This window comes from Myotis yumanensis, unplaced genomic scaffold (assembly GCF_028538775.1).
Source record: "Myotis yumanensis isolate MYYU_CA2020_CCGP unplaced genomic scaffold, mMyoYum1.0.hap1 SCAF_1, whole genome shotgun sequence".
Taxonomy (NCBI): Eukaryota; Metazoa; Chordata; class Mammalia; order Chiroptera; family Vespertilionidae; genus Myotis; species Myotis yumanensis.
Window position 1 is genome coordinate 10,882,691 of NW_027223752.1, and position 25,737 is coordinate 10,908,427.

The 25,737-nt window shown below is 48.8% G+C and overlaps 1 protein-coding gene across 6 annotated transcripts in view; it reads left to right on the top strand.

Annotated features, from left to right (window-relative positions):
• The window catches only part of LOC139009585 (tetratricopeptide repeat protein 7B), a 191,201-nt gene that overhangs the window by 17,651 nt on the left and 147,813 nt on the right, over nucleotides 1-25,737 (top strand). For all 6 annotated transcript variants that reach the window (XM_070413837.1, XM_070413833.1, XM_070413835.1 and 3 more), the window contains exons 2-4: nucleotides 430-584; nucleotides 2,441-2,609; nucleotides 24,377-24,507. In XM_070413837.1, the coding sequence (XP_070269938.1) occupies nucleotides 430-584; nucleotides 2,441-2,609; nucleotides 24,377-24,507 (455 nt within the window). The remainder of the gene's footprint in view (nucleotides 1-429; nucleotides 585-2,440; nucleotides 2,610-24,376; nucleotides 24,508-25,737) is intronic.

The window sequence follows — 25,737 nt, forward strand, 5'->3', positions numbered from 1 at the left end:
GTACCAAGGCCATAGAACACGGCAGGCTGGGAGGTTCCACTGCATGGCTCTCAGGAAAGACATGGGTTGGGTCCTGTGTGTGTTTTATAAAGATCAGACTGAATGAATCACAAGGCAGCTTTATGTGTTACTGTATCCGTCTTTCTAGATTCCGTAATTTCGTGACAAAAGAGGACAGTGCTTGAGTCCGTCTCCGCCTCCCCCCCCCCCCCCCCCCCCCCCGTTTGAGTGCGTACGCTGGAACATTCTTTACTGCCGACTGGACTGCACCCTAAGATGGTGCCTACTTGGGCCCCACCTGAGGTTATGAGGTTCCAGGTGGGCCTTGTTGGGGGTGTGAAGCAAGGGGGGGAGGCCCTGAGGCCCTGGGGGGTTCCCAGCACAGAGACCACTCCTCGCCCACCTAGCCTCTCCCTTTGTCCTTGACAGATGACATGGCAGAACTCCTCCTCGGGGAGTCGAAGCTGGAGCAGTACCTGAAGGAGCACTCCCTGCGGCAGGGGGCCAGCCCCCGAGGCCCCTGGCCCCAGCTGACCGAGGTCCGCAAGCACCTGACCGCCGCCCTGGACCGAGGGAACCTCAAGGTACCCTGGGCCTCTGGGACGAGGGGAGGCCATGGGGAGGTGCTGGCGCCACCTGCTCTGAGCTGTGTGGTTGGGGGGCGGGGTTGGAGCATCTCCCTGCCGGCTCCTGTGTGATCCATGGGCCAGCCCCCGCTGGCGGCCCCCGGGGGGCTTCAGGAGTCTCTGATGAGCACTGGCGGGGATGTGACAGCTCACAATCAGTGAGATCGGATTGTGGAAAATGGCGCTGATCTTCCCCCGGTGCTTGGAGTGAGCTGCCATATGGGACCCAGGGCTCCACTGTAGGAAACAGGTTCATCAGGAGTGCCGCTTACTACCCCATTTCCTGCCTGAAATACGTGGTCCATGAACGCCCCAGGCTGCTGTGGCCCAGAGCTGTGCGGGGTTTCCTACTGGGGACGGCGGGCCCAGTACCACGGTGCGGGAGGGAACCAGGCCCGACCTTCCCTCGCCGAGCCTGGACCCTAGACAACGTCCCCCCCCCCCCGCCTCCCCAGGAAGCCTTGCGCACCACCCTTCTATGTATTCATCTGCCAGTTCTCCGTTCTGTTTAGACTCAGCTCTCCGCCTCCCTCTCCAGCCTTCCCTCGCTGCTTCCTTTGGATCCCCTTTCATCTCACCTTCCCTCGCTCTGCCCCTCCTACCATCCTCTCCAGTGCTGCCTGTTGTCTCTGCTCCCTTCCCAGAAGTGCCTGGAAGTGGCCACCGTAGCTGACATAGCTGCTTCGCCATGCTCTGGCTGGTTCCCTGAGCCGTCAACCCTGTCACAGCTTTAAATGACAGAATTCGTGCTTCTGGAAGCAGAAAAAGCCAGCCTTGTATAGCTTAGCTTCCGAGGGAAGGCCTGGGAGATAAATCTGTCTCCTTATATAGATGCTGGGAGCCTCTTCTTTCTCTGCGGTGAGGGGGCAGGGGAGCCAGGAGTCTGAGCCGGTGGGCGTGGCCTGGGGAAGCTGGCCTCCCTGCCTGGATGGGAAGGAGAGCCCATCAGGGGACAGTGCAGCCGCTGGCTGGGGAGAGGGCCCAGGGTCAGTGACCGCAGCAGGATGGAATGGCTCCGGGAGGAAAGTCGCCCTTGGAAAGAGAGCAGGTGCTGATTTTGCACAGATTTAGAAAGCCTCTCTCCTCCGGTTATTTAGGTCCTGCCCAGTGCAGTGGGCTGACCCCCGGGAAGCCCGTGGAGCTTCCTTTTTTGAGACGAGTGCTTCTGTGTTTTGTTCATAAAGTAGTCCTTCTATTTTTGCCCCAGTCCAGCTCAGCTGCCTTAGGGGAACCTCAGGGTTTCTGTTTCATTTTGCAGCAGCTTCATTGAAATATAATTCACACACCATATCATCTACCCATTTAAAGTGTGCAGTTCAGTGGTTCGGGACTATTCACAGAGTTGTGCAACCTGTACCTGAATTTCGGAACATTTTTATCACCCCACAATACACCCCTCACCATTAACCGGCTCCTCCCATTCCCACCGTCCCAGCCCTAGGCGAACACTGGCCTACATTCTGCCTGTAGCTTCGACCATTCTGGCCATTTGATATGCCCCCGGGAGCCTCTCATGACTGGCTTTCTCCTTGCATACTGTTTTGAGGTTTGTCCGTGCTGTAGCTGTGTCGTTATTCCTTCCTCCTTATGGCTGAGTAATATTCCACGTGCGGCTCCACCACATTTCGCTTATCCATCCTCAGCCGATGGACGTTTGCGTTGTTTCCACTTTGGGCTGCCGTGGGCCATCTTGCTGTGATCGCTGCACCCCGTTTCTGTGTGGAGAGCCCCAGCTTTGCGGTAGCAGATGGGTCCCCAGGGAGCATCCCTCCGATTATAGTAGGAAAATGCGTTTTCTCTCCTTTTCCTTCTAGTCAGAGCTGCTACAAGAATCCAATCTGATCATGGCCAAGCTGAACTACGTGGAAGGAGATTATAAGGAAGCTCTCAACATCTACGCGCGGGTGGGCCTCGATGACTTGCCGCTGACAGCCGTCCCTCCCTACCGGTTGCGGGTGCTGGCGGAAGCCTACGCTACCAAAGGTGAGGCCTGCGCCGTCTGTCCCTGGGAGGGTGTCCCCCAGGGCCGTGCCGTTTGGAGCCAGCAGAGCCTCCCTGGAGCCTGCGGTTTGACCCCGGGGCCCTTGGCTGGTGCTGGGCTCCCAGCAGGGCGCTGGGCTGGGCCCACGGCTGGCACGGGGTAATGTGCGGCCCAGCAACACCCGGTTTCCTCAGAGCCTAGGTCTTCAGTTGTCACTGAGGAAAGGAGAGAACAACATCTCAGCCAAGTTTTCCGATAATTAATATGCAATGTACGCAGGGACTTTTCTTGGTCATTAAGATGCTGCAGAACATTTATAGGGATTCTTATTCTATGGCCGGTTGGCCACATGGCTGACCACATTTTCATTCAGGAATGCCACCTGTGTGATAATGAAGGGCTCAGTGGCCGCTCCAAGTGGCAGTGACTGTAACCGTCCGTCATCCCGTGTTTACCCATGCTCCCTGGGGCCCGGGGGCTAGAAGGTGGGGTCAGTGTCACCCTGGTTGTCGGGAAGGAGTTTGTAATCAGTGTGAGAGGATGTAGTCTCATGGGAAGAGATGACAGAGGGAGGACACCCGTTGTTTGACTTTTTCACGTGGCCACTTCCTTATCTGTGAAATGGGTATAATCACGTCCACGTCATAGACTTGTGAAGATTGCATCACATATTGTACGTGAAGCACTAACGCAGTACCTAGAACGCACTAAATGCTGCTAAATGACATTTTAAAATGTCAGCCCCAAACAAGGCAGCAAGTGGTGGCAGCTGGGCACAGGTGACAGCTTTTCAGAGGCAGGAGCGGTCACTGCAGGCCAGCGGGGCCCGGAGGCCTCCTGCAGGAGGAGAGACGCTCTGGACTTCTGACGGCCACGGTGAGAAGTAGACCGTCTGACACAGCCACCCACTGTTCACACTGTGCATCGTGACTGACGGTGGCTGGCCCGGAGGCCTGGCCCTGGGTGGGCGGGGGGCAACCCTCCGACCAGCAGTGCGCTGGCCTCTTGTGTGCTGCCAGCCGTCTGACCTGGTGTCCCGTGCAATGCTGAACAAAGACGCAGCTCCAGACACACTAAGAGCTTTGTGACGGGGGTGACACATTCCTCAAGTTCCCCGGGGAACTCGAATACTGCCAGGTTCGCCTAATTAATCCTCTAAACGCCCCCGTGGGCCGGGAAAGATGCTGTCACTCTTGACAGGGCATGCTGGCCGTTTACTGGGCACAGTCCTTTCAGGCTGCCTCGGGAGGTCCTGAGAGCGCCCGGCCTGTGTCTGCATCCGTCTGAGTCATGGGGTGTGCTGGGGTCTGTGCCACATAGCTGCCCTCCTCTCTCTGGGGTGCTCACTGAGCCGCTGCACGTGCCTTGGCTCATGAGAGGGGTGTGTGTGTGTGTGTGTGAGTGTGTGTGTGTGTGTGTGTGTGTGTGTGTGTGTGTGTATTATTTCGGGCCAAGAATGATATTCTGCAAAGCTTCCTCTGGCAGTTTCCAGCTGCCTGATTGACATGGGGCCCAGTGCAGCGTAGCCAGAAGTTGGTTTGCTAGTTGGGGTTGGGGGATGGCTCTAGGGCTGCTTAGCAGCAAGAGCTCAGGTCTTAGTGTTGGCTCTGAGACGGCCTGGTGGTAGCAGACTGTCTACAGGTGGCACTGCCAGCTTAGTCTTGTGGCTGCCATGCAAAGGGAGTGAGGAGGACAGGAGACTTGGTCCCTGAGTCTGGCCTGGTGATATGTAGTTAGTAGTGGGTCCCCAGCCCTGGATGAGGACCTGGCTCCTGGGACCCACTGGCTGGCTCGGGGGAGACCTGGCCCTGGCTAGTTTCTGACTTTGTAGGCACATGTGGAGTCACACGTGTACAGGGACAGGGAAGGGTCACCTTTGCCTAGAGGGAGTGGCTGCATCCGTGGAGGCCCCAGGCCTTGAGAGCCTGGGTTGGCCAGGTGAGAGGCTGCTGAACCACCTGCTTGGGCCCAACTCCCACGCTGTACTGGTTGTGTGACCTTGTACACGTTCTTAACGCCTCTGTGCCTCAGTTTCCCCACCTATCAGGCTCTCATTGGACTGTCGTGAGGATTACATGAGATAGTATATGTTAAGTGCTTAAAACAGAACTGGCGCGCAGTGAGCCTGATGGAAATGTTAGCGTGGAAGGTAAGTGTTTGGTGGGGGAACCACTAGAAGTGACTTGTAATGGCAGGAAATTGCCCCTCTAGTTCACAGAAATGCCCAAAGATGGGCCAGTTCTCTCATGAGTTCAAGAGGCTCTTGGCCGAGCTCTGTGCCAGAATATTTGGCCTTTCCTTTCTTCATCGGGTCCTTGAGAATTTTTCAGGGGAGATTGCCAACAAGGATTGGAGGGACGTTAGTGTACAAAGCCTCTAAATCAGAAGGCGTGAACCTCTGGACCCAGGGCAGGCTGTGCTGAGTCAGTTCAGTGTTTCTAATGCTTTCGAATTAGTTGCCGGCATTTCCAAATCAGGAATACTTAACAATCCGGCTTTCCATCTTCTTGGAAAGAAGGGAAGAGCTGTCCCCTCATTCTCCCAGGGCGAGACCAGGCTGGAGCCGAGCGCAGCTGCCCCTTGGATGGGCACGCGCTCCACCCACACCCCTCCCCTGGGCGGCCTGATAGTGGTAGGCGGCGGAGTTGACCTGCACAGGTTCATAGGTCACCTAGACTTTTGCATGGTCTCCTGAGGTCAGACTCGACCAGGGCTTTCAGCCAGAGCCCGGAAAGTCAGTGAACACCCACATCTAACTCTTCCTTCCAGCCGTGGCCGGGAGCTCTTCCCCTGGCCCGGTAACGTTAGCGTGGTTTCCTGGGAATCAGAAGCCAGTGTCATTCAGTTATGGAGGACCTCATGTTAGGGCTTTACTGTCTCGTTAATCCTCCCAAACCCTAATTTACAGACAAAGGAAGAGACTGGGTGAGGTTTCTAGGAATGATGTCAGAGGCTGCTCTGTGCCAGGGGCTGTGCCCTCTGCTTTGGGTATCAGCCAATGTCCACAGCCACCCTGTGAGGTAGGCACTGTTGTTTTTTCCATTCTGCAGATGAGAACACTGAGTGCAGGGAGGTTAGATAACTGCCCAGGGTGCTACCGCTGGGAAGTGATGGAGGCGGGACCCGACCTTGGATGGTTCCAGGGCCCAGGCTCCTACTGAGGGGCAGGCAGGGACTCAGTCTGAAGAGTGGTCGACTCCAGAGCCCATGTTCTGATCTCTCTGCTCTGTTGGTCTATGGACCAGAGCTCGCTGGGGCCAGGTCAGGTTTCCTCGGGGAGAAAGCATTCAGGCCACTGGAGAACGTCCTAGATTTGCCTACCTCCTCTCCTCAGCTCCACCCCCACTCGCTCCTTGCCTTTGCCCAGGTTTCTTCCTATAAGTTCCGTCCCTCAAGCTCACGAGTCCTATCTCCAGAGTCAACCCTGCTCAGTATCGCCCCAGCACAGTGGATTAGAATCAGGTGAAAATCGTCCTAGGATTAGTTGTACCATTTCCAGATGCCCCTGCTAGTGAGGAGTTCCTCTAAGGCAGTGGTTCTCAACCTTCCTAATGCCACGACCCTTTAATACATTCCTCATGTTGTGGTGACCCCCAACCATAAAATTATTTTCGTTACCACTTTATAACTGTAATGTTGCTACTGTTATGAATCGTAATGTAAATATCTGATATGCAGGATGTATTTTCATTGTTACAAATTGAACATAATTAAAGCATAGTGATTAATCACAAAAACAATATGTAATTATATATGTGTTTTCTGATGGTCTTAGGTGACCCCTGTGAAAGGGTCATTCAACCCCCAAAGGGGTGGCGACCCACAGGTTGACGACCCACAGGTTGAGAACCGCTGCTCTAAGGGAAGAATTCTGTTTTGTTTGCGCTTCTCAGAACTTAGCACAGTGTCTGGCATATAGTTGGTGCTCAATAATTGAATGAAATGTATGAAACTTCCCTTGGATTTCTACCAAGATGCCTGTCATGTAATTCAGGTGATTCTGGGTGTCTGCTTCTAGCCTGTCATGGTCAGATGTGTGGGTTTTGTTGTGGGTTGTTTGTTTGTTTTTGCATGTCGATAGCATACTGAGCATATTTTGATGATTCGGAGTCATTTCTGCTAATTATGGGAATACCTGTGAGATCATACTGACATCCCACCATAACCCACCTGACATGGGTGTCCTTCCTGAAGGTGGTACATTCCAGTTCATTTCCATGATCAGGGAGCTCCTAAGTGGGTCTCAGTTCTCCCCACCCGATCCCCCCGCCCCCACTCCTTCCTCCTATCTCTTCAACCTAAGTAGAGAAACAGAGAATGGGAATAGAAGAAGTGGAGAAACTTTAGCTTCTGGTAGTCCTGGGTTCATCAAGTGAGTAGAGGCCTGTGCTCTGGGTGCAGATTAAGATAGCCATTGGAATCTCCAGGACCCGAGTGGCACAGATGTTCTTTTCCCAAATGGGAGGCATGGCTTGGGACCAGTGGACACATGGCCACTCTCTTTTGGAACTTAGCCCTCCTGGACATGGGGTGACTTTCTGCAGCTCGGACAGCGGGAGCTGAAGTGGCTCGCCTTCCTAGAGATGGCCTTTGTAAATGCCTCGGTATGTACCTGTTGTGATAAAGAGGCCAAAATGCATTGGCTCCCATATGAGGGAAGTCCTGTACCAGCCCTATGCTAGTCCAGCTGGTCAAGGCGGGTGGGTGGCTGTGTGCGCTGACGTTACTATTCCTCCCGCTTCTGCTGGGGCGCAGCCCACAGCTGTGTGATTGAAGCTGGGTTGCTGGAATGTTGCAGCTCTTGGAAAGGAAGAGAGAGGTGTCCAGGGGGAGCGGAAGTAACACACATAAGTAACTGCTGACAGTTCATTGGCGAGAAGTTACTGTAGGACCACAGCCACCAGGAACCCCTGTTGACATGTTAGTGTATTCCTCTATACTTACCATATGTGTGGATTTTTAAAAATAAAAATAAGATTACGTTGCATCTCCTGCTTTGCGACCTGCTTTTCCCACTTCACTGCAGTCATGAACACTTCCCGTGGCAAACGTCCATTTGTGCATCATTTCAGCAGCGGTACAGCGTTTCATTGTATGGGGAGCTAAAATACATTGACCTCAAAAGCCTCTATTTTGGGACATGTCGGTTGTTTTCAGCTTTTCACTGTTACATGTAAGTGAGGCTGTGACGGATGCCCCCCCAGCTGGGCTTTGTGCTTGTTCTCCGCGGCTTCCCTAGGAGGGCTCACCAGAGGTGGAGTTTCTGGGTCAAAAGGGAGGTATTTCCAGACTGGCCTGCAGGCCGGCTGTTCCTGTGTGCTTTCCTGCGCAGCGTGTGGGCCGGGCCGCCTCTCATTCTGGCCAACACTGAATAGAATCTCTTTGATCTGAAAGGGAACATTTATTCTTTCGTTTGTTTTTTCGTTGTTGAGTATAGGCTATTTGAAAAATAAAGAAAAACATAAAGCAGAAAATAAAGTCCGTCACCATACAGCCATTTGAGCTAACCACTTTTAGAACATATATATTTTTATATAAATGCCTATGTCTCTTTAAACTATATATATCTTTAAATATTTAAAATGCATAAATATGTAGATATACATTCATTATTTTATGCACAGTTAAAGTTACTCTATATATATTGTTTTATATTCTGCTTTTTCACTCTATGTATATATGTGTATAATTATTTTCCATGTCATTAAATATTTTTGAAAAAACTTTTTGATATCTTTTAAAAAAAAATCCATTAATTTTTAGAGAGAGTGGAAGAGAGAGGGAAAGACAGAGAAGTATCGATGTGAGAGAAACACATTGATTAGTTGCCTCCTGCATGGACATGGGGGCTTGGGCTGGGGAGGAGCCTGCAACCAAGGTACATGCCCTTGACCGGAATCAAACCCGGGACCCTTTGGTCTGCAAGCTGACACTCTATCCACTGAGCCAAACCAGCTAGGGCTTGAAAACACTTTTTAATGGCTGCACAGTGGGTTGCCTTATGGATATTTTGAACCAGTTGCCTGTGGAACATCTGTGTTGTTTCAGTTTTTCATATTACCAATATGCTCTATAGCTTTTTTTAAAACAGCTTTATTGAGATATCATTTACATACCATAAAATACAACCTTTTATAGTGTACTGTTCAGTGATTTTTTTATATTCAGAGTTGTGCAGCCATCACTGAAATTAATTCTAGAGCATCTTCATCGCCCCAGAACGAACCCTGTACTCAGTAACAGTCACTTCCCATACCTGATGAATGCTCCCCAGCCCTCGTCCATCACTAATCTACTTTCTGTCTCTATAGATCTGCCTATTCTAGACAGGTTATATAAATGGAATCATATAATATGTAATATTTTGTCTGGCTTCTGTCACTTAGCATAATATTTTCAGGTTTCTCACATGTTATAGCTGGTATCATTCTTTTTTATTAAGTTCAGTTTATCTATTTTTTTTCAGTTATTGCTTTTGTGCTTTTGATGTTGTATCTAAGAAACCATCGCCTAATCAAGGTGTCTTTTTGGTTTCTTCTTCTTTTTTTTTTTAGTTTTATAGTTTTAACGCTTACATTTAGGTCTATAGTCTATTTCAAGTTAATTTTTTGTATATAGTGTGAGGTAGGGGTCTAACTTCATTCTTTTGCATGTGGACATTCAGCTATCCCAGCACCATTTGTTGAAAAGACTATTTTTATTTTTCCCCATTGAATTGTCTTGACACCTTTGTTGACGTCAATTGAACATGAATGTAAGAGTTTATTTCTGGACTGTCAATTCTATTTCATTGGTCTATATATATATCCTTATGCTAATACCACACTGTCTTTTATTATTATAGCTTTGTAGTCATTTTTTTTTTTTAAATATTGTTTTGGCTTTTATGAGTCCCTTACATTTTCACTAGAATCAAATGGTCAATTTCTGCAAAGATAAGCATGCTGGGAATTTGATAAGGATTATGGTAAATCTGTAAATCAATTTGGCGAGTGTTGCTATCTAAACAATATTAGATCTTCCAATCCATGAACATGGGATATCTTCTTTCATTTCTTTAAAAAATGTTTTGTAGCCCTAACCGGTTTGGCTCAGTGGATAGAGCGTCGGCCTGCGGACTGAAGGGTCCCAGGTTCGATTCCAGTCAAGGGCATGTACCTTGGTTGCGGGCACATCCCCAGTAGGGGGTGTGCAGGAGGCAGCTGATCATTGTTTCTCTCTCATCGATGTTTCTAACTCTCTATCCCTCTCCCTTCCTCTCTGTAAAAAGTCAATAAAATATATTTAAAAAAAAAAGTTTTGTAGTTTTCAGTATACAAGACTTACATTCCTTTTGTTAAATCTTTTTTATGCTATCATAGTAAAATCATTTTTTAGTTGATTAAAAAATTGATTTTAAATTGTTGACTGCTAGTATATAGAAAATACAACTGATTTTTGTGTATTGATCTTTCATCCTATCACCTTGCTAGACTCATTTTTTAGCTCCAATAATTTTTATAGAATCTTTAGGGTTATATATATATATATATATATGTATATATATATATATATATAAATATGAATGATCATGTCATCTGTAAATAGGATAGTTTTCCTTCTTCCTTTCCAGTCTAGATGCCTTTTATTATTATTTTTTGTTGCGTAATTGCATTGGCAAAACCTCTAATACAACGTTGAATAGAGGTGACCAGAGGAAGTACCATGTTAGCTGTGGGTTTTTCATACATGGCCTTTATCAAAGCCAGTTCACCTTTAGTAGTTTTTTTGAGTGTTTTTTATCATGAAAGAGTGTTAAATTTTGTTGAATGCTTTTTCTACTAAGATATCATGTATTTTGTGCTTTATTTTTTAAATATGGTTTATTACATTAATTGATTTTCATATGTTAAGCCAATCTTGCATTCCTGGGATAGATCCCACTTGGTCACAGTACATAATTCTTTTTATATGTTGCTGGGTGTGGTATGCTAATGTTTTGTTGAAGATGTTTACATCTGTATTCATAATGGATAGTTTGGTTTATTTTTCTTGTGATGCCTTTGTCTGAGTATCAAGATAATACTGGCATCACAGAGTGAACTGTGACATGCTCCCTCCTCTTCGACTTTTTGGAAGAGTGTATGAGGGATTGGTGCTAATTCTTGTTTAAACATTTGGTAGGATTCACCAGTAAACCATCTGAGCCTGGGCTTTACTCTGTAGGAAGATTTTTTATTACTAATTCAATCTCTTGTTACTCTATTCCTTTCATAGAGTTTAATAGCCTTTCCTTGTTCTCCACTTTCTTCTGTATGACATCTTTTCATTAAAGCCGTGAGCCTCCCAGTCATGGCAAATAGTTCTTTTCAGAAAGGATTTAGGGTGAATGACTTTGAGGAAGAGTCTCTATTTTCTTCTATAGTGATACCTGGAGTAGCAGCTCATCCCATGTTATAAAGTAAGCTCAGTATCGTCCAGGGAAGCAGCATTTTCTGTATTTGCAATTGATCGACAAAGTCAGCCTGATGGGCGAGTCCTATTTTTTCTGCAGGAAACTACCAGCCACTGCCAGGTTTTAGGCAGGAGGACGGAACTAAGCTTATAAGTGGGAAGATCTTTCTGGTACAGAGTGGAGAATAGATGAGAAGGAATTAAAGATCATGGTGAAGGTGAGCTGGCTTTGAGCCCCTCTCCTCTGCTGTTCTGCATTTCAGGGGGTCTGACTTGTACAGGCCATTTCGGAGATGCCCAAGCCAGTTCGTTTCTGCCTGGTTTGGCCAACTGGAAGCACTGGCAGGACATCAGGGCAAGAGGAGAGGGAATCCAGGGTATTTCTCTTGCTTTGCCTCAGGCAGCACCTTAACAGCAATTGGGTGTCTTCAGTTGCTCCAGCTTCTGTCAGGCAAACTCTTCCTCTGTAGTTTCGACCCCCAATAGGGAACTTCTGCTGGGTCCTATTTCCCACCCCAAAGCCCCAACTTCTGGGCTCTTGTAACTCCGCCTCCTCCCTTTGCCCTTTCCAACCCCAGGGATGTGAGTGGCCTCCTGCTGTTGCAGAATTCTGGGATGCAATGCCATCCTTTTTGGCTTCTCATCTATTTCATCCCCTATGCAGACAACTCCATCCATTGTCTCCTTTATGTGACAGAACTAGATTGATGGCTTTGTCCCAGCTGGACCCTGACAGATATTGCAAAAACCTGGGTTGCAGTAGGCCATTGAGACAATGTGTGTGTTGGAGCGTTGGTGTGGGAAGGTGGTTGAGGGAGGAATCGAGATGACTGTGAGATTTTTAGTTTAGCTCGCTGGGCAGGTAATGATGTAGCTAAAACTGGCAAGGAGCCCTGGAGGAGAGGCTGGGCTGGCGTTGAAGGTGAGGATACCTCTGTGACCACAAGAGGGCGCATCCAGCGGGACATTCTAATTCTGGGGCTGCTGCTCAGCATGAGGGTCTCTACGCTCTTTATTGTGGGTTTTTTGTCGTTTGTTTCAGGATTAAGGAATTGACTGTGTATAGATTTGCTTACACCTCGGGAGTGGCTGAAGCTCACTCAGGACCACAGAGAGTGAGGAAGGCAAGAACTGAGGCCCCTCTCATCTGTGGGCAGAGTGCTGCCAGGCCGATGAAGGGGAGGGGGGATGCAAATGACACAGAGCCTTCCCCCGGGGGTCCCAGAGCTTGAGACACATGAGCATGTGAACATTGTGGCAGGTTTAGATTCCTAAGTAGGTTGTAGTTAAATGTGGTGAAGGCAGTAAGTAGACAGTGGCTTAGTGCCAGAACTAGTTGGACTGGTCTGAGGTTTCACACACCAGGGAAAAGTTCACACTGAGGTAATCAAGAGCGGACCCCACCCCATGCCCTCCCCTGAAGTCATCTTTCCCTCACTGTTGAAGCTCGAGTTCCTGATGAGTCCTTCCTGCTCAACATTCAGGTCTCAGCACGGCTGAGCATCTGTCCAGCGTTCAGAGGCTGTGCCCTGCTCTGTGCCCCCACACTCTGCTCCAGGCTGCCTGCGGCCTGCCCGCCCACCTCCCTGCCCTCACCGCTGCCAGGCTCATTCCCACCTCTGCTCGCCTTCTCCTCCAGCTTGGAGCCCTCTCTTTTTCCCTGTGAGGAGGCCACACTCAGTGACACCTTAGTGACAACCTCTCCAGCCCTGTTGTCCATGTCAGTCTCTCCTTCCTCTGAGCCACCTCTATTCTAGTTGGTACCATCCAATCTGGTGCTCAGTTTTTGTTGAATTATTTTGCATCTGCCACTTGCCTCTCTCAAACTAGATCATGTAATTGATTCATTAAATCATTAAATACGGGAGTGCCTGCTCTGGGCCGGTCTCTGGGCTGTGTCTCATCTAAGCTGCTTGCTTAGATGCCCACCACACAGGGTGCTTGTGCGGGATGGTTCTGCAGACGTTTCCCCCTGGCATCTAGGGGCAGACAATCGAAGATAAACTGTATCTGAGTAACATACAAGTTACTTACGCCAAAGTGCAGTGTTTTCAGTGTATTCTGAGATCCTCTCCATTTTAGATGGAACGGGATTGTGTTTTGGGCCTGACATAAAAGAACTAATCTTGTCTGTAACTCCTCCCTACCCACACTCAGCTTCAGGTTGGATCATCCCAATTTGTGGACGGTGTTTCAGCTTGTTTGGCTCTGAAGAGCCCATCTCCTGTGGCTCATTTTCGTTGAAAGACAGTGACCCCTGGGGCTTCTTTAATGTAGTTTCCTCCCCTGCATTGTGTGCTAGCTGCTGTATTGTTCACTCTTAGGATTTGGATCCTTCCTGCTAGGTTCTCCTTAGGGCCCTAGACTCATACAAAGCTGGCCAAGTTATTAAAAAAGACACCTAGTTCGTCCAGGCTCCTGTTTGATATTTCAAAACCAGGACTCGTGACTCCTACTACAGTGCTTGACTGCCACCACCCATGACTTAGCTTCCATCATTTTCAAATCATGCCTGGTGCTCATTTTCTCCCCCCAAATGTTCCTGATGCTTTGGGAATGAAAAACGTATCCACATTTGGAAAGCTCAGAGCTCTGGGGGTGGGAGCAGAGCACAGACTGTTCTGTGCAGAAGGAGGGCGTCAGAGCTGGCTCTCTTGGCTGTCCCCCAGCCACACTGGGGCTGGGCTGCAGCTGGGCCTCCAGGGCCTAGCTTGACCCGTGGGCCAGGCGGACCCAGCACAGGGAGAACTCAGGTTCTTGAGCTCCTACCAGGTACTAGGTTCTGGAATAATAGTAGTAAATGATTAATAATTAAAACGTTTAAAAAAATTCCTTGTAAACACCCTCTAAGCATTTGCCTCTTAACATCCTTAACCCTGACAACAACAATGAGAGGGAAAGGGGTAGGGTCCCCATTTCAGAGGAGGAGCGAAGGGTGGACCCCCTGTTTTACCCCTGGCTTTTCCTCCTTGCTGTCAAGTGCTTGCTTCCTAGGTTGAGGCTGGCGTGTCATTTTTGTAGAAACGCCCAGGTGCAGAGACTGCTGAAGCTGACCGAAAGAGGCAGAGTCTCCCTGGGGTGCTGCCAGGTGCCCTGGTTTGTGTCCAGTGGCTCCCAGAACCAGCGTGCACCTCGCAGGAGGTCTTGGAAACGTCTTCTTCCTTGACAGCACTCGGGCTTCTTACTGAAACTGCGGGGTTCTAAACCCGGAATTCCACGGAAGGCCTCTGAGCAAGTCCTATGCCAGAAGCTCTGTAGGCCATGCCACCTGCGACTTGCTGCTCGCCGCCCTCCGAGGTCATCTCCGCTGTGCCGGCCACGGCCGCCAGGGGGCGCGGGAGCCGCGTCCTCGCCCGGCGTTCGCGCTTGCGCAGAGCCGCGCCTGCTTCCCGCACGCTCCCTCCGGTGCCGGGCGCCGCCTCCCGGGCCACTCGCCACTCGCCGCTCGCAGGCCCTCACATTTGCGAGGTCAGGGGCCGGCGAAGAAGGGTGCATTGCCAGCCTTCCTTATTAACCTCGGGTCAGGGAGGCCCTGAGGGAGCGCAGGCCGTGTCCAGAAAGCGGTGCCTCCAGCGGGCGGCCGCACGCAGGCCCGGCTGGCGCTCACTGGGCTCGGCGAGCCCTGCTGATGGGCCAGTTATTCTCCGCGAGGACGTCCACGGAGGGGTCCTGGAGGGTTTCCTGGTAGATGAACGTTCAGATCTTGAAGGGACAGAGCCTAATTCTGACCTCTATGAATGGGATATTTGCTAATGGCCATGACCTTCTAGGGGCCTGATAAGGACAGACATGTAACCACCGGCCGTGCCTCCTCGCTGGCAGACAGCACCCCCCCCCCCCCCCCCCCCAGCTGTTGGGGGCTGTGGCCCAGCTCTGCCGGCTTGCCTGGTCGCTAGCTCATCCCGCAGGGCTCCAGGTCAGGGCTCCAGGTCGTCTCTGCCGTAGCCCCTGTATGATGGCACATCATGAACCCCTCAGAGCTTGGATTTCCTCCTTGCTGAGTGCGAGGAAGGGGAAGAGAGGGGATCCTGGTTTTTCCTTGAGAAGCTGCTTTTCTTTCTTTTTTGAAACCTTGAGATCCTTTCAGGTGCAGTGAAAAAAGTTTTATTGGAAAGTCCCTGAGTGGAGGGAGTGGGGTAGAAGTGGGGCCCCGAGTCCTCGCTGAGAGCTTTTGCCTGTGTGCAAGACCCAGAAACTGGGGGGCAGGGGCGTGAGAGTGGGCGGAGCTGTGCTGTGCAGCCTGGTGCCCCTCAGTGTCTCCACTGGCGACCTCCCAGGCCTCTTCCCATCTAGATATAACGATGCTGCAAGGTGGGAGGTGGGAGCTGTATTGCATGGAGCCACTCATCTCAGGTTGCTAGGCAGAGCTTCTTGTTTATATTTAGATGGTGTCAGAAGAGCAACAAGCCCTTTTACTGCCATTGACCCATATTCCCGGTTAATGCTGGTTGTGTTGGTAGACTTCTCATTGGTCCTCTCTTGGGAAGCGAGCAGAGACTCAAAGCCCAAGAAAAGCTGGGGGCTGGAGCCTTGGTGCAGGTCCACGGTTCTTAGCTCTGTGATACACATCCGTCTCAGTGATGTACCTGTTACGTTGTGTGGAAAACGCCTGCTTGCTCCATTCCACCAGAGGTGGCGCTTCTGGAGGGAAAAGACCACGCCCCGCTCCGGAGCCCCAGCTCTCCGGGGCCCTGCACACCGTTGGTGCTCAGTGAGAATTTGTGGAGTGAAGAAAGGACACCTTTCCACCGCAGCTCTCATTCCTTCCTGCAGTTGGCACATCCAGGGGCTACACTTTGCACTGCAGGGGTCCCCCTGGGTGATAAGTCCACCTTTTTAAGGAAAGAAACTAGGATCAAGACCGAGCGTACGTGGCATTATGTATTATTTAAGGTTGAGGGTCTGTGGTGCAGTGTTACTGGACTTAATTCTGAAGGGTGGGATGTGGTTCTATTTTCTTCTCCTTTCTCTTCGGTATTTCTCAGATCCCCCTCAAAGAAACTGAGGATTGGAATCGCCCCCAGGAAAGGGGTTTGTTAGTAATTGTACTTTCTGTTTATCGGGTGCATATTTATTATATGCCAGGCACTGAGCTACCTCAGAAAGTCAGTGGGAGCAGAGGCTGTTATTCCCGTTTGCTTGCCGAGGAAACAGAGGCCAGGAGATGCTGAGAAGCTTGCTAGGTCGTAGAGCTAGTGATTGGAGAAGCCAGGGTCCGACTCCAGGTCTGCCTGCTCAAAAGACCATCTATTTTCACTTCTTAATATTTTACCCAGCAGTTTGGGAGTTAGAGAATAGATGTGATTTTTAACACAAAGATTAAAAATAATAAAACAGGATTACCATATGGCCTACCGATTCCATTCTAGGTATGTATCCAAGAGAATTGAAAATATACATCCACACAGAAACTAGTACATAAATATTCATAGCAACATTCTTCATAATATTCTAAAAGTTTAAACAACCCACATGTTTATCAATTGATGAGCAGATAAATAAAATGTATTGTATTCATACAGTGGAATATCCAGCAATAAAAAGGAATGGACTGCTTGAAACTAGATCGAGGTGGAGGTTTACAATATTATGAATGTAATAAATGCCACTGACTTGTTCACTTTAAAGTGGTTACTTTTATGTTACGTGAATCTCACCTCAATTTTTAAAAACTGAATGAAGTTCTGGTACTGGCTACAAGTATGAACCCTAAAAACATGCTGAGTGAAAGAAGCCAGATGCAGATAGTCATATACTGTATGATTCGCTTTGTATGAAATAATCGGAATAGGTGCTTCCACAAAGAAAGTAGATTAGTGGTTGGCAGGATCTGGGAGGAGGGTGGAGTGGGAGCAGCTACTAATGGCTATGGGGTTTCTTTTTGAGATGATGAGAATATTCTGGAATTAGCTGGTGATGATGGTTCCACAATTATGTGAATATACTAAAACCACTGAATTGCATACTTTTAAAGGGTGAATTTTGTGGTATGTGAGTAATATCTCAATAATCTGTTATTAAAATGTATATAAAATAATGTAACAAATGAATAAAATGCTCCCACGTGGAGACCTTCTAGCCTACTGTTACCTAAAGATAATCGTTATGCAAAGAATAATCATGGCGTTTTATATAGAAAGTCCGCTGTGGACTAGGAGCCAGGGAACTGGCTGCAGGGCCCACACTTAGCCACTACTTAGCACTGCTTTGCATGTAAAGACAGACAGATAGCCCTAACCGGTTTGGCTCAGTGGATAGAGCGTCGGCCTGCGGACTGAAAGGTCCCGGGTTCGATTCCGGTCAAGGGCATGTACCTTGGTTGCGGGCACATCCCAGTAGGGGGTGTGCAGGAGGCAGCTGATCGATGTTTCTCTCTCATCGATGTTTCTCACTCTCTATCCCTCTCCCTTCCTCTCTGTAAAAAATCAATAAAATATATTTTTAAAAAAGACAGATAAATTGGAGGTATGGAAGAGTGCAATGTAAGGGCTAAGAGCAAGAACCTGGGAGTAAGAGTGTCTGGTTGGAGGCCTAGCTCTGCCATTCACCAGTTGTGTAATCTCGGGTGAGTCACTTCACAGCTCAGAGTCCTGTTCCCTCGTCTGGAGCACGGGATGACAGTAAATCCCCCTCGCGCTGCGAAGGTTAGAAGAACCGTGTCACACTCTGAGCACAGTGTCTGGCGGGTAGCTAGCACTCTCTACGTGTGGTCATTGCTATGATGTGGCTACTAAATAGACACTGAAAGAGCAGACATTCAGATTGCAAAGGCTCACTTAGCATTTCAGGTCGAATGAGCATCTCGTTTGCTCCCAGAACTGTGGAAGGGACATGCACTCTAGCAGGTAAATGTCTAATGCAGGGCCTGGCATGCTCTTCTTTCACGAGTGACGTGTGTGTGAGTGTATGTGTGTGTGTGTACACACGTGCACAAGACAACAGTGTCTGCAAATGCCCAGAAAGGGCCAACCATGGCTCCCAGCCCAGCGACCCCCAGAGCTCACAGAGGCTCTGGAGTGACAGGGGCTTCACAGGAGGTCTAGGACAGCTGCCGCCCCTTCCGCCCCAGCCTTTGGTGGTTCCATCAGCTGTCTCCTCTCCACGCCCTGGACAAGGGCCTGTCCTCTCAGGGAGTGAGGTACACCTGACACCTGTGGGAGTGTGGCCTTTCTGGAGGTGAGAACACGGGACCCGCAATCCGGGCTGCCTTTGCCAGGACTGTGCTCTGAGGATCTGGAATCCTTTCCTGAGTTTCTTTTCAGCCTTGGAAATTGAGATCCCTGGAAATTGTCCCAATGCCTTTGAAGTCCATACCACGGGGCTCGGTTATCGGAGACGTGGTGTTATAATAAAGTTTTTCTGGTACTTCCAGTAATAGATTCCCCCGGGGGTCATGTTACAGCAAAGCAGCAGGGTGTACCTGTCCCAGGCTTGGCTTCCAGAGATGCGATTAAGAGAAATGAGGAAACAGTGCCGCATGTTGTGGTACATAGTTCACATAATTATGTTTTATGGTCTTTCACTGTGTTGCATAACTTCACAAGAAATTAATTCCCTGTTCATTTTAATGCGATTAAAAAATCAAAATATTTGTTTTGACTGTTAATCTTGTAGAGTTATACAGCTACGATGGTATCCCTGGAGCTCACCCCTTCCTACCGCAGACGGCATGGGAGGCCCGCATCCAGGGAGTTGCCTGGGGTGATGCAGCTCTTAGTGGAAGAACAGCGCCACTGCCCTGGGGCCCTGGACTTTGATTTCTGTGCCTGTGCAATTGGAAACTCATTTTTATTGTCATTGCTGTTATCAGGCACTGAATATGCTGTCAGCGGCTCAGTGGACACAGGATATTGTGAGCAGAGTTTTGTAGTCAGATAGACCAGGGGTCAAAACCTGGCGTTATCATTTGCTAGCTGTGGAGCCCTAAGTTCAAGCTTATCTATAAGGTGCTGTTAGCACCTCCTTGCAGAGCGGCTGTGGGGATTATGGATGGTGATGTCACACCCGGCATAGTGCGCGGTGCTGAGGAGGGCCTGGACGAATGGACCGTTCATGCTACTGGAACTGTTCGGTCCTACAGACCCAGGTCGGGCCCCCAGCTGAGGGATCCTGAAGGAATTTGGGTGTTAATCCCTGAGTGATCACTGGATGTCTTGGCAGGAGATTGCCGCTCTCCACTTCCTCAGCCAAAGCCCCTACGGGTAGTCGCTGGGGAGATAAAATGGAGCTCCTTTCACAGGGGATGGAACTCGGTGTGGAGGGAAGCAGAGATGGAGGCCCGTTTGCTGAATTCCGTTCTGTAAGTCACACCGACATAGAACACTTGAGGCCGGGCACACTTGCACTTTTATTTTATTTTATTTATTTTTTTCGTTAATCCTCATCTGAGAATATTTTCCCATTGATTTTTAGAGTGGAAAGGAAGGGAAGAGAAAAACATCGATGTGAGAGAGACACATCAATGGGTTGTCTCCAGCATGCGCCCCAGCCAGGGCCAGAGTTTGAGCCTGCAACCCAGATACATGCCCTTGACCAGAATTGTACCTGGCCGATAGAGTCCACAGGCCGACTCTATTCACTGAGCCGAACCTGCTAAGGCACACTTGAACTTTTAAACTGGCCAGGGTCCTCAGCCCGCTCCTCAGCTTCCTGGTGCCCCTCCCAACGGTGACACCCCACCCGTCTGCTGGCGTCTGTACAGACACTCCACAAATCTGTCTCCTGCTAGAATGCTACCCAGGGCAGGGTACATTTGCCCTGGCTCCCGCTCCCTTATAATGTCCAGAGCTGTCCCTGCTCAGACCTTAGGCAAGTCACCTAACTCTCTGAGACTTTCTTTTTCCACAACATTGGAAGGAGACAGTGCCTGTGAAACAGGACCAAACAGGCTAACGCACACAAAAGAGCTTCAGAAGCCGTCGGGTGTGGCCGGAATGATTTCCTTATGGTTAATTTATTTCACATGTCTTACCCTTCACAGAAAGCACCTTTCAGAAGTCAGTCTATCTGTGGGAATTCCCTCCTGTGGAGGGAGGTCAGTTCCGGGTCCAGTGGCTACTCCGCAGCACGTGCTCAGCCACTTGCTTCACCCATGCTTGGAAGCCGGCCTTGAGGACTGGTCAGGAAACGCTTAATTTCTGTTTTGTACAAGCTTGGATTCTGGACCTGCAGATCTTACTGAGATGCCCCTTAGGTATTGCTGTCACACCAGTTATTTATCCAGTCCGGTTTTTGCTTTTCTTGTCATGCATTTCTCTGGGAAAAAGAAAGCAACTAGAAACATTATTGATGATAGCTTCCCAAACTGACAAGGTGTCGCCTGACATTTTAATGAGGGCCAGTTTGGGCCGTGACCTCAGGACTCTGCTGATTCTCAGACGATGTTGATCTGATCCCAGACACTTGAAATGTCCAATCGAGAGGGCTCGTAGCACCTTTTGACAGAGAACTAAATATTCTGGAACCAAGCCACATGGCCATGAATTCGCCATGGGCCCAGTGGCACGTGGGATGAATGGCATAGCATTTGGGAGATGGAAAGAAACAACGTTTACCATAAAGAGCCTCCTACCCAAAGATAGACTCCTTGCTGGAGACCCATTTGCCAACCAAGACTTGGGGGTCCACATATCTGCCTAATTAGAACATAAACCCACAGAAGATACCAGTCTCTTCTCAACCGGAAGGTGAAGTTTTATACTAGTAGCTGGTTTAATGTTCTTACTATGAATGGTCATAGACTGCAGCCCTAGGTGACTGGGTTTCAGTATTTCACAACTCCAAATGCAGGTGATAGTCAAACTGTATCGAACTGGATTTGCCTTTTCTTTAATTCTGTGGGTGTGGCAGGTCCCAGAGGGCCTTGGTCATCTTGGTGACTCGTAGTGGTCCGAGCCCAGCTGCAGTGGCACAAAGCGCCAAAGAGTAGACCCGTTTTCTTCCTGGCCCTTCGACACACTAGAGAATTTTGTTTTCTTTACATTAAATATCTGATACCAACTTGCTCATGTTTTGGTGGCTTCTCACACAAGCAGAAGGCAGATTATAAAACAATTTGTCTCTTTTTGCTGTTTTCTGGTGGTTTTAATTTTGCACAAAGGAGAACTTAGAGCACACTTTGGGAGGTTAAATCAAGTGCTTGCTCTTGAGTGGTTCTGGAGCCGTCCTACCAAATGGTGAATTTGTTCAGTTTATCTTGCATTCTTCAAAGACAATTTCAAGAAGTTGTAACAGTTCACACGGGTGAGGTTGTTGAGTGATTATTTTTTTGCAACTGCATAAACAACTTTGACTGGAGGGACATTAAAACAGTCATTACAACTGTATTCCTTATGTTCAAAAAGTCCGGTAGAGACATGGAAGCTAAAATTAGATCCAAATAAAATTTCTAGAGATGAAAACTACAATGTGTGAGATGAAAAATACACTGGATGTGATTAAAGGCAGATTAGATATTGAAGAAAAGATTAGTGAATTTGAAGATATAGCAGTAGAAATTTATCCAAAATGAAACAGAAAGGATAAATTAAAAAGAAAGTGGAAAGAGCATGAGTGAGCTGTGGATAACTCAGGTGGCCTAATAATGTGTTAATTGGATTCCCTAAGGAAGGAAGAGTTAACATAATATTTGAAGAAATAATGACTGCACAGTTTTCAGATATTATGAAAACTATGAGCCCTTAAATCCAGAAAGCTCCATGAAGCCCAGCACAAGAAACATGGAGAAAACCAAGCCAAAGCACTTCACAATCCAAATTTCTCACAATCAGTAAAGTCGTAAAAGCAGCCAGAAACAGGCGGATGAGCAAACATGAGGGTGACGGCAGATTTATTGTCAGAAACCATGGGCGTGAGAACACAGTGGAGCACATCTTCAGAGTAAGTGGGGAGGGCGGGGCAGAGGAAGCAAACTGCCAACCAATGAGAATATTTCTCAAAACTGAGGGCCAAATAAAGCCTTCTTCAGACACACAGTGACTGAGAGACGTCGTCTTAGTTGAACGGCACTGTCAGAAACGTTGAAGGAACCCCTTTAGGGAGAAGGAAACACGGGCCTGCACAGAGGGATGAAGAGTGCTGGGCGCCATGACTACGTTGGCGACCGAGTTCCCCCTTATTATTTCAATGTCTTTATAGATAATTGACTATTTCAGCCAAAACAATAACCATGTAGGGTGGGATTTGTAACCTGTGTAACAGTCAAATGTGTATATTAAGAGAATAAAGACTGGAAAGAGGGAAGTGGAAATATGTGGTTATAAATGTGTTATACTATATGTGAAATGATTTAATAGCATGTGAAGAGACTGTGTTAAGTGAAACCCTGAAAGCAGCCACTGACAGGCTCGAGACTTCAATAAATAGAACAAGTGGATGGATGGTCAGTAAGGATAGAGGAACCTTGGAACAACACCATTGATTTGCAAAGAAAATATATTTATTTCACTATTTCTTTCAAATATATTCTTACTGTACAGCCCTCCGATTGTGCTTGTTGGTATTTTACCTAATTGAGATGAAACTATGTCAATACAAAGACCTGCGCACAAACGTTTGTAGCAGCTTATTCATAATTGCCCCAACTTGGGAGCAATGGAGATGCCTTTGACTAGATTAATGGGTAAATGGATTATTATTTAGCAAGAAAAAGAGATGCGCTACCAGGCCGCAGAAGGACAGGGAGGGGCCTTATATCAGTATTCTAAGTGAAGGAAGCCAGTCTGAAAAGGTTATAGACTGCATGATTGCAGCTGCATGACATTCTGGGAAAGGCAAAACTACAGAGACAATAGAAAAATTAGTGGTCGCCAGGAGGAGGGGATGGAAGGGATGTCTTAGGGCAGTGAATCTATTGTGTACAGCACAGTAATGGTGGACACTTGACATTATTAAAACATTTGTCAAAGCTCATGGAACTGCACAACACAGAGTGAACCTGAACGAAAACTATGGACTTGAGTTGGTAAATAAATAAAAACAACAATAACAAAAATATGGAAACATTGAAAAAACATATAGTTTGTTACATGCCAATCTTACCCCAATAACGCTGTTAAAACCTATCAAATTGGCTGAGCTGCACCTTCTGTGGCAAAGTGGCAACCTCTGAGCTCGCAGGTAGGTCCTGCGGTTTTGCCCCCTTGTGCATGGAAGCGGCCTCTCCTTCCCGCATCGTACAGCCGCCTCCCGTGGCCTCTGCAGCCGGAGGGACTGTCGCTTTTAGTCTCAAAACGATGCACGTGAGGCTTCGGGTCATTTTCTGATGTTTTTAGTGTGTCTGACCCCCTCTCTGTAGTGGCATCCACTTTGAAAATCAGCAACTAATGACGGGTGTTACGTGGGAGGCCAAAGGCCTGCATTCTGATTCCCGTGGTGCCGATAACTGATCTTCAGGTTTGGGGCAAGTCTCTTGCTTCACCATGGCAGACCTCAGCTCCTTCGTCTGCACAGTGGGTGGGTTTTCCTGCGACTCTGTCTGGTCCCTTCCAATTTCTGTCGGTAGTAAGCCTTGTCTCACTTTTATATGGAGGGGGATGTGTGGGATGTGTGTCTACTGCATCCCAGGGCACTTGGCGCAGCAGCCCTATTGCAGGTAGGGGCACCGGAGACCCTCCACACAGTCCCTCTGCCTCCGGTTGTGGGTGGAACCCTGAGTCCAACTTGCTCCAGGCCGAGTGCCCAGGGCTGGGGTCAGGCTGTAGCTGCTGCCCTCAGCATTGTTCTTTTTTCAGCCTTTCATACATCCCAGCCCTGAAATCTCTCTTGGCTGAGAGAACCTCCTCCATCTGCAAAAAAAATGCCCACATAGCAAAGTTCTGGGTGTTTTCTTAGCCCAGAACTGAGAGGTGGTCCATGGTGTGATGGTGAACCCAAACGCTAAGGCTGAGAGTTGGACGATTTTTCTAGTAACTGAGCCTCCTGAGAGCATCTGAACATGTTTTATGTTTGATTGGGTAAGTTTACATTTTGAGATAGAAAATATCCTTTAGCTGGTCTTGTTCCACGAGCCTAACTTTCCTTTAAAATTCTTTAAGGACCTTGGGATGTAATTGACTGAGAAGCTCTGTTTGGTCTGAACGGGGTCACGGTGATCAAGTCCTCAGACTGGATATCAAAATCGAACGGTGCTTTGAGCACGGCCAGGGGCCTCGTTCCTCTGTAACTTTACGGATGCTCTTTGTGATGTTCCATTTGTCCGAGAGCAGGACAGAGGATCTGCTTCTCTGACCGCTCGTGGGCTCCTGCGGCCACTTCCTCAACCTCTAGAGCAACAGTTTAAAAATTAAGCCCCATGAAAAGCAACTCACCCAGTGTTTGTGTTTGATCTTTTTCTTAGGACTTTGTTTAGAGAAGTTGCCTGTTTCCTCTTCTACCAGTAACCTCCACGCGGACCGGGAACAGGAGGTCATCACCTGCTACGAGAAAGCGGGGGACATCGCGCTCCTGTACCTCCAAGAGATAGAAAGGGTGAGTGAGGCCCGGGCATTTGTTCCAGTGGATACTTAAAAAAAATCAAATCAAATCAAATTGTGGAGGACTGTGGTCAACCTCGGGAAAGCCCTCGGCTTGTCCGCTTCTGGGCGCGAGGCTTTCCTTACTCTCCCTGACGCCGAGGCGAATCTGGTGGCGACCGTGGCGTCTCGTGAGCATGGACGGGTCAGTGCTGGGAGGCACTTGAACACGCTCTGAGCAGAAGTGACGGTGTGCCTCTGTTCAATCCCTTCCACCCTGAAGCTGGCTATTATGTCCGTTCTCCTTCACAAAGTGGGTGGATCTTCACGTGTCCTTGGTGGACTCTGAACCAGCACCATGTACATCTGGGTTTGGGAGGCTTTACCTCGAAGGCTCTGCCGGAGGTCTGCTGGGGACTCTCAGCCGACCTGCTCGGAGCAGGTGTGTATCCCCTGAGACCATCGGGGACGGCTTCTCCTCAGAGTCCCTGGTTTGCCTGTCGTGTGGGGAATGGAGACCAGCAGCTAACAGGGGGACACCTGACCAGGGAGTGAGTGTGCAAGAGACCCCGAGCCCACGCCCTCGGGCAGGAGGCATTGGAGCAGGATGGGCCAGGGACGAGTCGCTTCTTGTTTGGAAGGATCTCTGTCGCTGGCTCTGCTCGTGCCTAAGCTCCTTCACTTCTCAGCCTCAACATCCCCATCTGTAAAAGGAGCATAATAATGGCTCCTACTTCACGGTGTTCTTGTGGGGATTGTGAAAGGTCATGTAAATAAGGCACTTAGCCCAGGATTCTTGAATGAATGTCGCTTGTTTTTACTAAACTCTGCCCCTAGCAGAGCTTTCTGGGGTCTAACTAAGGCTCAACACGGGTGTTCCCCCTTCAGACCCCGAGATGTATCCTGCGAGGTATTTTGAAATGATTAGAAATCCTCTGAGTCTTTGAAAATAACCATGATCTTGTTTCCCATCATTTTCATAGGTCCTCTGTCTCCGTGAGGATTAGAATAGAGAGGGACAACCAAGTCAGGGTTCGTTCTTGTTATTTTATAAGTGTACAGACTGGAAGTGATTTCTTCATAAATAATGTGTGTGATGAGGATCAGAATTGCCTTGTAGGAGGCGGGGAGAGGAGGTGGAAGCACAAGAGAGGAGGGGGGAGGGCGGTGGAGTGACGTTTGGCCTGGCCTCCACCAGAATGGACTCTCAGCCACGGTTCGGCACATCTGGGAATTCAGGAAGACC